Source organism: Rattus rattus, chromosome 3 (genome assembly GCF_011064425.1).
Source record: "Rattus rattus isolate New Zealand chromosome 3, Rrattus_CSIRO_v1, whole genome shotgun sequence".
Taxonomy (NCBI): domain Eukaryota; kingdom Metazoa; phylum Chordata; class Mammalia; order Rodentia; family Muridae; genus Rattus; species Rattus rattus.
Window position 1 is genome coordinate 83129855 of NC_046156.1, and position 17708 is coordinate 83147562.

At 42.1% G+C, this 17708-nt stretch overlaps 1 protein-coding gene across 3 annotated transcripts; it reads left to right on the top strand.

Annotated features, from left to right (window-relative positions):
• Positions 1-4473: 4473 nt before the first annotated feature.
• Slitrk3 (SLIT and NTRK like family member 3) lies at positions 4474-16935 on the top strand. Of its 3 annotated transcripts, none has more exons than XM_032898249.1 (2): positions 4474-4627; positions 10407-16935. In XM_032898249.1, the coding sequence occupies exon 2, from the start codon at positions 10428-10430 to the stop codon at positions 13365-13367; it is 2940 nt and encodes a 979-aa protein (XP_032754140.1). In that variant the 5' UTR covers positions 4474-4627; positions 10407-10427; the 3' UTR covers positions 13368-16935. The 3 variants fall into 3 exon arrangements, with proteins under 3 accessions (XP_032754140.1, XP_032754141.1, XP_032754142.1); XM_032898250.1 differs by lacking the exon at positions 4474-4627 and adding an exon at positions 4651-5627; XM_032898251.1 differs by lacking the exon at positions 4474-4627 and adding an exon at positions 8200-8786.
• Positions 16936-17708: the final 773 nt, after the last annotated feature.

Here is a 17708-nt window from a genome sequence, read left to right on the forward strand (position 1 = left end):
AAATTCACCAGAGGCCAGCATGGCCTCGAATTGACGATGCACCAGCCTTACCCATGTGCTGTAACCATCCGCATGTGTTACCTCTTCTGCTTTAAATTTGCAATGCAGCTTTCCAGGTGACTGTCTGATCTGTGTGTATCCATGAATGAATATGAAACTTATCATCTGACATTTAAGCAAGGAAACAAACAAAAATTGATGAAGAAAAGCCGGGTAAGTACAAAGTGAGGTCATTTTTAAAAATTTCTTCCCCTCAGAGCTCAGAGAACCACCACGGAAGTGGGGGAGGAAAGAATACAAGAGCCACAGAGGATGGTAGACTTCAACTCATAGGAATTCAAGGAGACTGAATGGGTCTGCACCAGGTCCTCGGTGTGTGATTTATAGCTTTCTGTTTAATGGGACTTCTGAGTGTGAGAACTTGTGGTCTCTGATTGTGCTGTTTTCTGTCAGTTTACTTGCCTTGCGCAACTTTGATGTGATGGTCCTTTATTTTATCTTATGTTTTATTTAGTTTTGTACTGTTGTTATCTCTTGTTACGTGTTCGTGTTCTTTTCTAATGAAAGACAAAAAGGAGTGGATTTGGATGGGAGTTGAGGTGTGGTGGTACTGGGGGGAGTAGACGGAGCAGAAACTACAATCTGGGTATAGTGTATGAGAAAATAATCCATTTTCAACAAAAGAGAAAATGTTTTCAGTCAGTTAAATTTGTCCTAGTGTGAGCTCTCCTGAGATTCACCGAGCTCTACTCTACTGGCAACAATTATAGACAATTGTCTTAATAATAGCTTAACTTCAGATATTAAAGTCTAGATTCTAATATTACATAATTAACCATATAAGGTCAGTGGTTCTCAGCCTTCCTAATGCTGTGGCCCTTTTAATCCATGATGTGATGCTACTGCATGTTCCTTATGTTGTAGTGACCCCTAAACACAAAGCGATTATGTTGCTATAATTTTAGGAACACTTTCATGAATCACAATGTACATAGGATATTAGGGATAAGTGATAGGCTGCCCCTAAAGGGATTGCAACCTACAGGTTGAGAACCACTGTGATAGGTGCTTTTCTTTCCAGTCCCTTTAGAATTACTCTGTGATTCTATAAAACCATTACAAGGGGCTGGTACAATTGTTCAGCAGTAGGCAAGGCCGCTTGCTACAGAACTTGATGATCTATATTTGATCCTCAGAATACACATATATTTAAGAGAACTCTAACTCCTTCCAGTTGACATTTGAAATTCACAAGTGTACCATGGCATGTGCTACACTGAACAAATAAGCTTTGATTGTCTTAGGAGAGTTCAACTAACCTTTCAGATTCAAACACGTATTTACATTAAAAACATCAGGTTTTATTTACTGGAAGCCTACAAAATGTTGAGATTCTTATGTGAAACTATAGAGAAAGTGAATGGGTACGTGAATACATGACCCTCTCTCCACATTTAGGTTTCTCCACTAGATTGGTAACACAGCTCCAAACGGAAATGCTTGCTAAATGTTTGCTAAGCTTTCTAAGATACCTGCGAAGAAAAGGGTGTGCGATTTCTTTTTGAACTGTAAAAGATATTTCCAAGAGCTCATCTCTGAAGATAGGGGGAGAGCTGAACTAATCCATACTTCCGCAACTATCTAGCACCCAGCCTGAAGTGTTTGATTTCTCAAATTCTTACATTAAATATTGATATCCCCCAGTTCTATTCCTCACATTTATATTTGATCAGTGGTTTATATTTCTTTAACTTTTACACGTTTTGTTCTCATTGAAAACATTGTTTATAATTGTGCTTTCAGTTGGTTCAATGGTAGTAGCTCAAATAAACTTGCAGTTAGCTTTTGGTTCACTTAGTGTACAAAATTACTTAGGATGCACAGGAATGGAAATTAGTGAGCTTGAAGATTGTTTGTGTAATAGCTCAAAACAAGTTAAAACGTGTTCATCACCTCATACAATCTATACTCTGGGCATGCTATGATTCCATGTATGGAATGAGGCTTTAGGAGTATGTGTTCCATTGAACTATAAACCATCCTGATATTACTTCAGTGTTACACATATCAACATATTTGTTTACTCTAAATCACCCTGACTGAAATACAAGGTAGCTAAGAAAAATTTGTTAACACTATTCATCTTAATTCCATTGCTTCCCTCTGGAAGATGTCTTTCTGTCTTAAAAATTTATAATAGGTAGCATGCCAAGACCTTTGGTTGGGTCTGGAAATTACATTCTATATATTGTTTTTATATATGCTTTTACTTGATTTTACATCATCAATAAAAGCATTTTTTTTTTTAGAAATGGAGGTTTCTTCTCGCCACAGTATGTGGAAAGTAAGTTTCAGTCAGTCAGGCTATAGCTGAAGCAACAAATATCTGTGTAGTAAACACTAAAATTCATAACACAGAGCAAAGACACATAAAAGGTGATTTATTCCACACCTTTCTTTAAAAAAATAAATTTGGCTCGAAATACTTGTGCTGGTAGTGTTCACCATTAATATTATCAGCTCACTCTATCAATTCACCTTTTCAATGCTCCTTAGAGCAAACAATTATTCCAGTATATTTGGGATTTTTGCATCAAAAGTTAGCATGAAAATCGAATGAAGTAAAAATAGATTCAAAAGTCAAAGAGAGTCAGCTAATTTACAGAAGATGACGTGAGGTTCCTTCAGGGTTATACTCCCCAGCCCTGAGGCAAAGAGGCATGCGTGTGATTTCACACTTGCCTACGTGGAATATGGCAACCCGAGTTGTGCAACCAGTCAACAAGGCCTGAAGCATCTCTTGACTCCTCAGCCTACTATTGCAATTCGATTTCTCTTACACCTGACTCCTGGGGGCTGGGGGAAGCATAGAGTTTTTGGCAGTGTTTCCTGGATAAAGCTCTTTGAAACCGAATTCAGAAAGCTCATTAGGGAAACTGCTATGACAAATGTTCCTTCCACACCCAAGTCTTCGCACACTGAAGGCTCACAAAGAAGGCATTTTTGACCTAGAAAACACTGATAGAAGTTTGAGTTTTGCCCCATAAAACTGAAACACTCTATTTCAAAGGAACAGGCTCCATGTCATGATGCTTTGGTCGTGTTCTGGGTCTCTGGAGATATTTCATTAATAATCCTAAGGGACACTGAGCATTTTAAAGAACAAACTGAAACATTTTAAGTATGACATTCTAAATCCCCACTTTACAGAATACCAAAGTGGTTACCATTCTGAATCAACTGTGTTTGTGTGCCTATGTGTTACATAAAGCTGAACAGGGCCTTCTTTCTGGTCATGGCCAATTCTAGTCTCTCGTTTATAATGATAGCAGCATGTGCCCTAGACTGCAATTAAACATGCCTATACAGCAGACAAATGGTCAAAACTCAGAAAATAAGAGGCAAAGTGACTCTATGCCTGCCTCATAAAGGTTGTCATGAACAACTTACAAGAAAGCTCTGCTTCTGTTCAAGTGATAAGCTGGAGTTCCTTTGAAAACTTCTGAAAATAGGGCCAAGTTGATTTTATGCTTACAGTGATAATGCGTACATAATTTCATTTGTCCTGGACAATTCAATGTTTTCACATCTAAAAAGAATGGTGACAGGCCCAGAGATGTCTCCCACAGACCTCCCCCCTCTCTTGTTTGGGAGTGAGTGGGAAATCCTACCCTTTCTCCAAGACAGTTGGCTGATGAACAGGATCTATTAAAAAGAACTGCGTTGGTTTGCACTGCAGATTGGATGGAGGAGCATTGAGCAACTGCATTAACAAGACTGCAGTGGGGGCAGTGGTCCCCTGAATCATGGAGCACTTTCACATGTGTGCAAGCATCGTCCTCATCTCATTTGTCACCAATGGTATCCAGCTCCTCTCAACTCAAATCCACACCTTCTTGCAGCCATGCTACAATTTCATCACCGCCCCCCTCAAACCCCCACGTTAGTAAGTATAAAGATGAGGCAATGTGTGTACTTTCAGTTTGTCACCTATGTTGCATGACCGTTGGCAGTTTCTACAAACCACTTGGAAGGGCTCCTGGTAAACACTCAGCGATGTTGCCCCCGATCCTATCCAGTTCAGATGCTCTTAATCTGATCATCTCCCCCACCCCACCCCCTTCAGTTTGAGCTGTAATTTTCCAAACAGCCATCTCTCATTTGCAAAAGTTAAAAATCAATCCACAGATACAGAATGCTGACTTCCTGACAGGATCTCTCTTAGTGGAGCTGGCAAATTGTGACCAATAAATAGAGGGGGGTAGAGAGAGGGAGAGAGAAGAAGGAGAGAGAGAATAAATAGAGAGAGAGAGAGAGAGAGAGAGAGAGAGAGAGAGAGAGAGAGAGAGAGAATCACTTGCTTCCTAAGCAGGGATTTGCCTGCGATGCGCGGCGAGAGGACTGCGGCGGCTGATTTACACAGTTGGCGCGGAGGAGGGGCCGGGGGTGCGGGGGGACAAGCTGGCGGAGGCTCCAGTGATGGGCTGATCTGGGGGCTCCGGAGCGCCGCTCCCTCGGTGCGCGATTTGGGGGCGGCTGATGGCTTTGCATTCGGTTTCCAGCCCTGCGTTTCTGTATTGCCTTCTAGTCCCTGACCTGGCGCTCCCAGTTTAGAGGCAGACGTTCGGTAAGTAACGTGTAATCTGATTTTAGTTATTTCCTAGGCCATCAAAGCGGTACTTTTAAAGCAGGTCAGTCTTAAAAAGATGCGGTCGCCACCACTGTCGCCGCCGGGAGCGTCTCCTTGGCCTGGAAAGCTCGCCCCCCTCCTCTGCCCACCTCTCCCTGTCCTCTGGCTGAAGAAGTGAAGGCGCTTGAATGGTGGGCTGTCAGGGGATTCACACCCCGCCAACGGGATCACATCGCCTTAGTGTTCTGCCTGAGATTTCCCAACGCCAAGTGCAATGTGGTGTGTACAGCCATACTGTTGTATCTATGTCCTCACCCCCACCCCCCACCCCACCACCTGACCAATGCTGGGATCTGAGATCTAGTCGCCCCCTTCCTGCCTCCTTTCCGTCTCTCCCCACCCTGTCTTCTCTCATCTCCATGCCACCCACCCCCACTCCCACCCATCCAAAGGGCAAAGAGCAAAGACACTCGGGAAAGGCAAGGGCTAGCTCTATCTCCTCGAGTCGACCGAGGCCTCAGGCAGGGATTGCGCTGTGAGAGAGACAATCTTTCAGCGAGATACAGAACAAGAGAAATGCAGAAAGGGACCCGAGCTCTCAGGAACTGGGGAGCTTGCCACTGAAGGGAGAGCACCATGATCTTTGATCAGGCGATCCAGGTCCTGGGACACTCGCACAGCCTGCCTGCCATCTGGGGCAAGCACAGAGAGCCATGGTCCTGAGCCCACCGTCGCCAGCCAGCTTCACCGCGTTAGGTGCGCGCCCGGCTCTCCCATCGCTATGCAGCGACCATTTCCCTCAAAGTCTAAAAGGTGGACCACTCTAAAAGGATTACAAGCGTGATTTGGTAGCCTTTCCGAAAGTTGGTGGCTGGAAGAGGGGAAGATCCTGGGCGACAGAATGACGGATACAATGCAGCCTCGCGGAGAGTTTGCCCCTCCCGCTGAGAAGCCCCTTGGAGCGAACCTCGGAGATCCTGAGCGCTCTGCACCATAGGTACTCATCGACACCGGTTCCTACTTTGCCTGATTGAGATCAGTGTGTGTCTTATGTAGGATGTGTGCTGTAGAACGCATAGACTTTGGCCGGTGGATCTCCCATACACTCACAGGTGCTAGGGTTTTTTAAAATTCATTTATATACATTTATAAGAATTGTATTCAATAGATGTAAGGACGTTGGTGAATGAACGGCTTCTGGAAACTAATATAACCTCAAACCTGCTCTACAGGGGAAAGAAATCTTAACTCTAACATATAGGCCAGGTGGCCAAGAGGAGAACCCCTCCCCCCTGTGGAGCGCTGGGTTGTATTTTAAGAGACCGAAGGAAAACGGGGATGGGATATATATATATATATATATATATATATATATATATATATATATATATATATACATTTTTTTTTTTCTAAAGAGACTCCTTGTGTTCTTGGACTGTCAGCAGCAGGATAAAAAGGTTCTATAGAAAGCTCATAGCTCTTCAGAAAATGAATGATGCAGCATTTTAATTATTTGTTCCAGGGAGATCGTTTCGCTTCCATATTGGAATATTTAATCTTAGATCTGGAATGAAGGGAAGCACTGAAAGGGGGGGGTTGGGAAAGGGGCTCGCTGGGTAGAAAGAGCTTCTTGTCCTTCTCTGGACAAATAAATGGTGCCGGCGCTCCCAGCAGGACGCAGAAGAAACCAGCCCAAGGGCCCAGCATCCCCTAACTTTCAGAGTCCTTCCCACCATTTAGACATGCTATGCTAAAATAAAGGAAAGAAAGCTTGTGAAAGGGCCTTTAGGACATGGCCAAAGTCCAGCACTGAGGACTGTAGTTCCAGAGACCAGTGGGACATGTTTGCAGAGGCCATTTACTGTGACTGGGAAGCCTAGGACAGCCTCCTGATTACCCATCCATTCCATTAGAGCCTGGATTCCCACAGGATCCCTGAAACAGCTGCTGCCTTTGCAGACTGGGAGATCAGGGAAATGGGCTGGGGGTACTGGGGAGGGAGGTATAACTGCTCTTTTTTGATCAGTGTTCGGTGTGCACTGAGGTTTTTGAGTGTAGGCTTGTTTCCTGGTGGAGACCTGTCTGAGAAAAGGGTGGGTCTGGGATGTGAAGGGTACATACAGAATGTTAGAGAATCTTCTAGCCTGCTTACTGAGTTCGATCGCTGTTTCCAATCTTAGTTACTGTGGGGCAATAGACAGATGCCTGGATATTTTTAAGGCAGTCTATCATCTAGATCTCGGACTGACTTTTAAGCAATGCTTTGCTCAATTAGATGAAATAGACTTTAAAGTGGTAAGAAATTCATACCTATGCTCTTCTTTCTCTTCCTCCTCCTCTTCCTCTTCTTCCTCCTCCTCCTCTTCCTCCCCCTTCTCCTCCTCCTTTTTCAATACAGTTTTGTAAAATACCTTAAGGAAATCATCTTCAACACCTGCTAACTTTGAGGCCCTGGCAAGAGAGTTCAATTATTTAGTAGTCAGGAAACTGAAATTCTCTGACTACCCCCCTCCCCATGAACTGGTGATTGGATGAGGAAAGGAGTCCTGCATTCTGGACACACTTCCCAGTTCCCACTTAGCAGAACCCCTTGATGCTTCCTGGACACTCCCCAATTCCACAACCAAGTTGTGTTTTTTCCTTACATTTGAGGCTTTTGAAAGGTCCTTTCAGAGGGACTCTGTGAGAGAGCTGGTTGCTTCCACCCTGTCAAACCTGCATTCAATCGCCTCTCATCTGGACACTCGCTATTATTATCTTTTGGGGATACTAGAGAGGAAAGAGAAAGAGAGAGGAAGAGGGGGGAAGAGGAGAAGAGAAGAAAGCAGCAGGAGGAACTAAAGGAAAAGAAAATCAATGTCAGAAACCTCCCTCCTTTGAGGTCTCCAAAGAGTATGAATTACCCCATTGCTTTTCAAGCTTCTCCATCCCCCTAGTAATGGAGAGAGAGGGAAAAGAGGAGGTGAGAAAGGGAAGAAGGAAGGGAGATAGAGAGAGGCAGCAAGGGAGAGAAGGTAGAGGGGAACCTGGGAAAGAAGGAAGAAAGGAAGGAAGAGCGGAAAGTTGAAAGAAAACGCAGAGTTGTTGAGATAGAAGTAAATCTAAATTGAAAGAAAGGTTTTGGTGCAAAGGGATTGAAGCAAAATGCTAAAAAGTCCGTCCAAGTAGCTAAGGATGCTTGAGCTCTTATTTGGGACACCCAGGCAGAGCCAGAGAGACTCAGCTCTTCCACCTGCAGGATGTGGATAACTAGCTCATCCTGGCCTTGAAGGGAAGTCTGTGAAGAGAAAAGCTCATTCCAAATATGGTTTCACTTTCCAAAGCCTCTGCATGAAAGAGGGGAACTAGGAAGCAAAGGTCCAAGGAGCTGGTACTCGCCCCCATCTCTACCCATGCCCTTCTGGCAAAAGAATGTTTCCCTCAGGTTCTCTTCTCTTTCTTGGTCTTGGCTTTATTCTTTTGAATACCTATACTCTTGAGTGCTTTACTTCTTTTAGCTCCCCTTCATGCTCCCACGAGCACACGCTATGCGCGCGCACGTGCACACACACACACACACACACACACACACACACACACACACAATTGTATAGTCAAGGCTTCTTAGTGCTCGCTCCCGACCAAAGGCTAAGCGTGTTCCCCTACTTGGAGCTCATTTTCATGACGGGAAACGCTGAAGGGTTTTCAACACACATTAAAAAACAAACAAAATACACAGCGCGAAAGAAATCCAAATCCCGCAGTGTGGTATGAGCCTGCCTTCCCCCCTGGTGCCCAAGGGTGTAGGGTAACCGGGGAGAGCTGCTACAGAGGCGGCGCGCCCAGCAGCAGCCGCGGAGCTGGAAGCCTGCTGCAGCCTCATCTCCTCCCTCCTTTATTGAGGGTGCCAAGCGGCAATCCTGCATCCTAAAGAAGCCCATTGAAGAGCCCATTGCATTCTCTGCACGTCTCAAGCTAGCTTTTTAATTTATTTTTTAGGGCCTTCCCCCCCTCTCCTCAGCCCCCCTAGCTTCGGCTTCTGCAAGAAGAGACTGGACAAGAGAGGATCCTTAAACTCAAGCTTTGTTTTCCTTGCTGCTTGTCTTTTCATTCTTTTCCATAGTCAGTGCTGAGAAACAAAAATAAAAACCAATATCCAAACGTCCTGCAAAAATAGGTAAGTCAACGATATCCGGTTTAGCCCGGTTGCCTGAAGCCCAGAAGTGTGGAAAAAAACATTTTTTTTTTGAAATGGTGAGGAGGAATGTAACGTAAGTAGAGTCTAATATTTTAGAAGGAAGCCAAGGGAAGACTAAGTGGCACTGTAATGTATCCTCATCTGCTTTCTCTGTCTCTTTTTCATTTAATTGTTTCTAAAAATTGACTATTCCATGCCGGAGGCAGATTCCACTTTGCTTTCTCAAGAGTTTCTCCTTGCAGCTGTGTTCATGATATGCCAGTAGAATGTAAAGATAAATTCTTCCCACTTTCCTTATAAATTGTCTCCTTGTGCTCCGTGTGTTTCAAGTTAAGGAATATTCCCTTGATATATATATCTGATGTGGGAAGAAAACATAGGTTGGAGACCCTGATTTATTTTTATTCATTAAAATCAGCCATTCAAATTCAATGGATATTTTACTGACTTGCGAAGGATAATGTAAAAAACCTGTAATATTATAATGCATTTATGTACGTGTCTTCATATCCTGATGAGGCTAAGCAAAGCAAGAGAACCTTTAATGAAAGCAGTGTATGTTTCCAGAGTAGGGCACTGAATTCATTTCTTCTCATTGGAAACATAAATCTTTTCTAAAATGTTATCACATACTTGCTCATTTATAAGCAAGAATTGGAGTTTCCACCCTTTAACCACCTACTTCTTTTTTAGATCCCTATCTTCATATATATGGTTCCTTAGTTGATCCCCAAGGCAAGATTCTCACTCCAAACTAAGCTCTTGCAAGTGTTTTGCTTCAGACACTCCCAGGCTTAGCGACCTTTAGCTGTCACTATCTTTAGCTCTGACAATTGCAAGGGCCTGTTTTTCAGAAGATCTCATCACTCTAATGCTTTAAACATCCAAATGAGAATGTGTAGACATTATTTATTTAACTAAAGGATACTTATATTTTCTGTGCTTGGACAGGAAAGGTTAGAGATTGGGCATGGAAGTGGGTTCACATAGTAATTAAGTAGCTTTTCATGGGTTTCTTAAAAGAAAAGCTTAAGTTTATTTTATAACAACTTTTCACATCTCAACATCCGATATTAGGCAATTTGTTCATTTTTCTTTGAACTATTTACTATCTTCTGGTTATACAATGTTTTAAAATAATAAATGTATACAATTTGTAGAACAGCGTTTTCCCCCATGACTTCTAGTATGATCGATAATGGCAAACCTGAGTTTAAAAAGGCAAGCAAGTAAAATCACTAAGTTACTGTCTTTATAGCTGAATCTGTCTGTGACCATAAGGCTGAGTCAGGATTCCAATTCCGTTGTTTTTTGTAAGAGGAAATCAGTGCACGCTGCTTTTGTTCATGTCATGTAACACTTACTGAGCAGGCTTTGGTTGAGGAAAATGTCATTGCATGTTGCAATATGTCAGACTCTTAAATTGAAAATATAGGGCCCACTTTAACCATTAAGCATTTTGCTGCCTCGTTTGGAATATCAGTTCCGTACCTGCTGAGGTTTTCATACCACTCTTAAAAAAAAAAAAATTCCTCAGATGTAGGAATCAATTAAAGTAGTACAAAAGCTAAAAATTCTGCATCTTTATTTCTGTTGCAGTTCTGTTATCAACCAGGAACGATGAAGCCAACCATAACTGAGATGCTTCACAGAGGGAGAATGCTGTGGATAATTCTTCTAAGCACAATTGCTCTAGGATGGACTACCCCGATTCCCCTGATTGAGGACTCAGAGGAAATAGATGAACCCTGTTTTGATCCATGCTACTGCGAAGTTAAAGAAAGCCTCTTTCACATACATTGTGACAGCAAAGGATTTACAAACATTAGTCAGATTACTGAATTCTGGTCAAGACCCTTTAAACTGTATCTTCAGAGGAATTCGATGAGAAAATTGTACACAAATAGTTTTCTTCACTTGAATAATGCTGTGTCCATTAACCTTGGGAACAATGCTTTGCAGGACATTCAAACTGGAGCTTTTAATGGCCTTAAGATTTTAAAGAGACTATATCTCCATGAGAACAAACTAGATGTCTTCAGAAATGACACCTTCCTTGGCTTAGAAAGTCTGGAATATCTTCAGGCAGACTACAATGTCATTAAACGAATAGAGAGTGGGGCATTTCGGAACCTAAGTAAATTGAGGGTTCTAATCTTAAATGATAATCTCATCCCCGTGCTTCCAACCAATTTATTTAAAGCTGTTTCCTTAACCCATCTGGACCTTCGTGGAAACAGGTTAAAAGTTCTGTTCTACCGCGGGATGCTGGATCACATTGGCAGAAGCCTGATGGAGCTCCAGCTAGAAGAGAATCCTTGGAACTGTACCTGTGAGATTGTGCAGCTCAAGAGTTGGCTGGAGCGAATTCCTTACACAGCCCTGGTGGGAGACATCACCTGTGAGACACCTTTCCACTTCCATGGGAAGGATCTCCGTGAAATCAAGAAGACTGAACTCTGCCCACTCTTGTCTGACTCTGAGGTGGAGGCCAGTCTGGGGATTCCCCACTTATCATCAAGCAAGGAGAATGCCTGGCCCACTAAACCTTCCTCTATGTTGTCCTCTGTCCATTTTACTGCTTCATCTGTTGAATATAAATCCTCTAATAAGCAGCCAAAACCCACCAAACAGCCCCGAACACCCAGACCACCATCTACATCCCAGGCTTTATATCCTGGTCCAAATCAACCTCCTATTGCCCCCTATCAGACTAGACCACCCATTCCCATTATATGTCCTACTGGGTGTACATGTAATTTGCATATCAATGACCTTGGCTTGACTGTCAACTGCAAAGAACGAGGATTTAACAACATCTCTGAACTCCTTCCAAGGCCCTTGAATGCCAAGAAGCTGTACCTGAGTAGCAATCTTATTCAGAAGATATACCGCTCCGATTTTTGGAATTTTTCTTCTTTGGATCTCTTGCACCTGGGGAACAATCGCATCTCCTACGTCCAGGATGGAGCTTTCATCAACCTGCCCAATCTGAAGAGTCTCTTTCTCAATGGCAATGATATAGAAAAGCTGACACCAGGGATGTTCCGCGGTCTCCAGAGCTTGCATTACTTGTACTTCGAATTCAACGTCATCCGGGAAATCCAACCTGCAGCCTTCAGCCTCATGCCCAACTTGAAGCTGCTATTTCTCAACAATAACTTGCTGAGGACCCTGCCAACTGATGCCTTTGCAGGCACATCCCTGGCTCGGCTCAACTTGAGGAAGAACTACTTTCTCTACCTGCCAGTGGCTGGCGTCCTTGAACACCTGAATGCCATTGTGCAGATAGATCTCAATGAGAATCCTTGGGACTGCACTTGTGACCTAGTCCCCTTTAAGCAGTGGATCGAAACCATCAGCTCAGTCAGCGTAGTAGGTGATGTACTCTGTAGGACCCCTGAGAACCTCACCCACCGTGATGTGCGCACTATTGAGCTGGAAGTTTTATGCCCGGAGATGCTGCATATTGCCCAACCTGGACCATCCCCACCCCAGTCTGGAGATTACCACCCTAACGGGGGACCGACAAGTGCATCACCTTATGAGTTCTCTCCTCCCGGGGGCCCTGTGCCACTTTCTGTGTTGATTCTCAGCCTGTTGGTTCTGTTCTTCTCAGCTGTCTTTGTAGCTGCAGGCCTCTTTGCCTATGTGCTCCGTCGGCGTAGGAAGAAGCTGCCCTTTAGAAGCAAGAGGCAGGAAGGTGTGGACCTTACAGGAATCCAGATGCAATGCCACCGTCTGTTTGAGGACACTGGAGGCAGTGGTGGTGGGAGTGGAGGTGGAGGGCGACCGACTCTGTCCTCGCCAGAGAAAGCCCCTCCCGTGGGTCACGTGTATGAGTATATACCCCACCCAGTTACTCAAATGTGTAACAACCCCATCTATAAGCCTCGAGAAGAGGAAGAAGTGGCTGCCTCAGCAGCACAGGACACAGGAGCTACAGACCGTGGAGGTCCTGGGACACAGCCACCAGGAATGGGTGAGGTGCTCTTAGGAAGTGAGCAGTTTGCAGAAACACCGAAGGAAAACCACAGTAACTACCGGACCTTGCTGGAAAAAGAGAAGGAGTGGGCCCTGGCTGTTTCCAACTCTCAACTCAACACCATAGTGACGGTGAACCATCACCACCCTCACCCTCACCACTCGGCTGTTGGTGGGGTTTCAGGGGTAGGTGGAGGGACTGGGGGAGACTTGGCTGGGTTCCGCCACCATGAGAAGAATGGTGGGGTGGTGCTGTTTCCCCCTGGGGGAGGTTGTGGTGGTGGCAGTCTGCTACTAGAACGTGAGAGGCCGCAGCCTGCTCCATGCACAGTGGGATTTGTGGACTGTCTCTATGGCACAGTGCCCAAATTAAAGGAACTACATGTCCACCCCCCTGGCATGCAATATCCAGACTTACAGCAGGATGCCAGGCTGAAAGAAACCCTTCTCTTCTCAGCTGGAAAGGGCTTCACAGACCACCAAACCCCCAAAAGTGATTACCTCGACTTAAGGGCCAAACTTCAAACTAAGCCGGATTACCTCGAAGTTCTGGAGAAAACAGCATACAGGTTCTAACAGAAAGAAGAAAATAAATTAGTGGCTTTGTTTTGATTTCCAAAAGAAAAGGAAAATAAAAAGAAATATATCCCCGGCTCCCATTATACTTGTCCCAATAACTACATCCTTACAATTTCCCCTGCCCAGGACAGAACTGAAACGCATGATAACTAGAGAATACAAAAGTGTGCTCCCCCCCCCCTCTCAGATGCGATTTTGAGGAAGGGCCATACTCAGATCATTAATCAATGAAGTGCCTTCGCAGACTTTTGCCAGCAAATGTTATCATTATTTTTTTATACTGAAACTCGAGACTTTGACTGTGCCATGTGTGAGGTATATTGGGGATCGTTGTATTGATCCTAAATGAGTAAAATTCAATGTGTCTTTTTATTTCCTTTAAATTTTCTTCCCTTTAGTTGCAGTTGGAAAGGGAGGGGGGAGGTTGACATTTATGGCTTTCTCTCCTTTTCCCAACATGGCACAGGTTCTGTACATGTATAAACAATGCAGTTTGCTGCATGCTTGAAAACTGCAGGATGGGGAGGGAGGGGCGGGTCTTGCTCGAATGTTCTCACACTGCTCTCTCACACACATATTCATGTGCACACAACAAAGCCCTACATACACGTGGGTCCCCCAGCCTGCACTGGGTGCACACACACACACACACACACACACACACACACACACACACACACACACACACACACCTCCTCCCCTGCAACTTAATATGCTTAGTTCTGGTTTAATCTATTTCTTCCTCTACATAGCTCCACGCGCCCTTCACTCGTAGTGTACAGCTCACAGCATCTCTCCTACCACCCTGGGAAAAGTCACATTCGAGGCTGGATCCGACTGAAGCCAAGGCTTGTTGGTTTAACAGCTGGAGACACACCTAGGGTTGAGCACCCTCCTCCTGACATTTCATCCTGATGTCAAGATTTTTGAGAACATCTGCACTTTCTTATATATATATAAATATATATAAATATATGATATTAAAAAATAAAAGAGCAACTGGGTATATATCACTAACAGCTTTGTAGGAAGCACTTTTAATGTTTTCTCTCTCACACACAAAGATTCAAAGGAAATGTGCATATATTTATTCTGTAATTTCAGTGATTATAAATTGTAAAGGTAATGTTTAATCATTGTATAGTGATTATGCGTCTGGTATAGCTTTCCTAATAAAATGTTTTTGAAAAACATAATACATTATATATAGAGGATACAAAGCTTCAATTTAACCTTCAGCTATGCCATGCTTTTCGTATTCCCGTTTAAAAATGTTATTTTATTTGGTATACAGAAAGCTAAATGATTAACAAGTTCAATGCACTGTGATATTGATAAATATTATTATTATAATACCTTATCCATATTCCATATTAGGATTAAATTGGGGCTTGGATATTCTGATCTGTTTTTCATGGGTTATACATTTTAAATTCAGTTTCCCAGTGAGGCACTGTGAAATAGGTGGGGTGTGACTGGAGAAAACAAAGTGACTGGATGAGGAAATATAGGACTAATCTGGATGAGATAATCGAGCGTCTGTGGGTTTCAGACAAATGACACGAAGGAACAGAGAAACGATGTAGCTCTCCTTTAAATAAAAACAAGCACTAAAATTACATCCAAGAGCAGCTTAGGTACAACAGCAATCTTCATGCTCAAACACAGCTCCAGAAAAGCCTAGGACTTCAAGTCAATGAAGTTTTAGAATATCTGTTACCTGCTAAAGTTGTGATTTTTATGTTTGGACTTTTTTTTTTCCCACAACCACTCACGGAAAATGGACCCGGAAATGCTTGAGTTAAGAAGCTTGATTATGATTAAGTTTTATTTTTCTGTATGACGATAAAAGATGTTTCAAAGTTTCTTGAGGATACTTTAAGTTATGATCCATTTCATGTGAGCAGAACACCAAAGAAAATTGAAATTTAGGACGCAAATGAGAGATAGAGGTACTTACCGTATTCAGCCAGTAGATGGCAGCAGAGCTCCAACGATCTCCAGACACAGTCATCACTGAAGTGTGGAGTGAGGTTTGGATTCCTTAAAGCTGCCCTTGGAAATGATCATTACACATTGAATGTAATTCCCCATGAGTCGCTGAGGCCTTACATTCCATCATTTTCTCATAGAAAAGGAGAATGCCATCAGTTTCTAGGTCTGTGTGGTATATGCATTCAGGGTATTGGATTTAAAAGATGGGGGAAAAGTGAATGTCTAGAACTTGTTAATAAAACCATTAACTACATGGAACTATTAGTGTGGACATACAGAGATAAAACACACAAGTACATCAATATAAAATGCACTCTTCAGGGATTATTTGCATTTAATATAAGACATATGTAATTTCTGTCCTCAATTATTCATTCTATTTTGGAGTCGATTTAAAAAGCCCATATAACTAATTACTGTCTCTTTATGTAAAATGTCGAAATGGAGCTCTCCTTATGTAGTAGAGTTGAACACGTTACAAAACAGATGCCTTTTTGTAAGCTTTCTATAGATCACGTTCACTAGATAGCTCATCTTCCGTGTTCTTTCTAATCATCTTTCCCTATTACTAATTTTTTAAAATGACATTACTGCTCTTAGAGGGTTTACAACCAGACTTATGGAGTCACTGTAAACTACAGTGACTATTTACCTTCCAATTCTTCTTAATCAATCATTCTGGCGAACACATGAAATAAGAGCAAATACCTAGATCTTTCAAATGCTAACAATGCCTTCCTAGAGAACTGTGGGGCCACGCAACACAGTCTATTAAACGTATCAGGTTAAATGTCAACCCTAAGGACCCTGGTGCTTTCGACATTGGAACATAAGTCTTCATAAAACTTATCGAATTAAAATATAAATTAATAATTGTAATATTTATATTTTATTTATCAAATATTGAGGTAAGACTGTCTAATCTTAAAATTCACCCTTGAATGACTAATAAATTCATTTATATAGTGAGAACAAATTTATATGAGAAAGAAATTTTGTATTTAAGAGGACAATATTTTGCTTTCATGGATTTTTATATCCCCTGACTCAGTTACTTAATTTAATTTTGCACTAAAATTGAGTTAAGAAACTTTAGTTTATAATAACATATTATTTCCTTTAAATGTCATTAATCTTACCCCAAAAGTATGAATTAGCATCTGCTTCACGTTTCTTATTGAAGAAAATGACTTATTTTTTTACAGAATAGGTAACTAAATCCCTTCATAGCAATGCTTTGCTGCTGAGTTCGACCAAGATTTCACATGTATTTGCTTTTCTTCATTACTCTTTTTATTATTAATTACAATAATAGTATTTGGACATTGCAAATGCACTGTGTTGTCCCTTTAATGCTGACATGATTAGGGTAAAACTATTGCAGGTGATCAGTTTAATTCAGAATATTATTCAAATGTTAGATATCATTATATGGTATTATTTATGTAGATGCTTTTATATTTTGAATAGAGATATATTACTTCATCAAATTGCAAAATTATTTAAAATAGGATGGTAACTGCAATATTTTTAATAAAAGTTCAGAGAGAAGATAACAAAGAAACTTTAATGACTGATTTGGAACCTTTCTTTTTTTCTTAACTCGGAAATTTTAGTTTGAAAGCCTCATCATCTTAAGAGAACCTGTTTGTGGTTAGGGTTCTGAAAGCCCTAACACTGCAGCAGGATGCCCCTCCAACCATCTTAACAAAGTGTTGGACTCACTCAGTATAAATCCAGGATTAGCACACACTTGCCCTTTTTAAATTCATTGCTCACACCAATGAATTGGTGTTCCTTATAAATGGCATTAATGAAGGGAATACCCAAAAATCCCCCACATATGTGTCACACAAGGCTATGACAATCAAGGACACTGTTCAGGGAAATGATGCTGTCAGAGCTCTCCAAATCGAGTGAACATGGACATTTGTAACTTATACTCCGCTCAAATCCTTCACTTATGAAATTTCAGGTGAACAGAACAAATCCTGAGTCAATGAATTGCCTACATGTTCTGCCTAACGGATTGCAGGCTTTTAAAAGAAATCAGAGCAATAACACATACATTTGTGTGTACAGACATAGAAGTATTATATGTGTTTATACATTGTACATACACGTATATGGTTTATGTAGAGAGTTACATGAAAATTACTCACTTTCCTCCATGTGGAATGCCAGTTTTATGCACTTGTTTTTCTTGCTTTCTTCTAGCCACCGTCCAAGTAAAGCTGGAAGAAATGTGAAGCTTTTCCTCTTGGTGACTTCACTTGTAATAGTTGAAACTGTAATCAAGATTTCTGAATGAAAACGTTTTCTCTTCCTTTCTTTTCTCTTTTT

Excerpts from the sequence above, each read along its gene's own strand:
- Slitrk3 (XM_032898249.1), top strand. The coding sequence starts at position 10,428 with ATGAAGCCAACCATAACTGAGATGCTTCACAGAGGGAGAATGCTGTGG.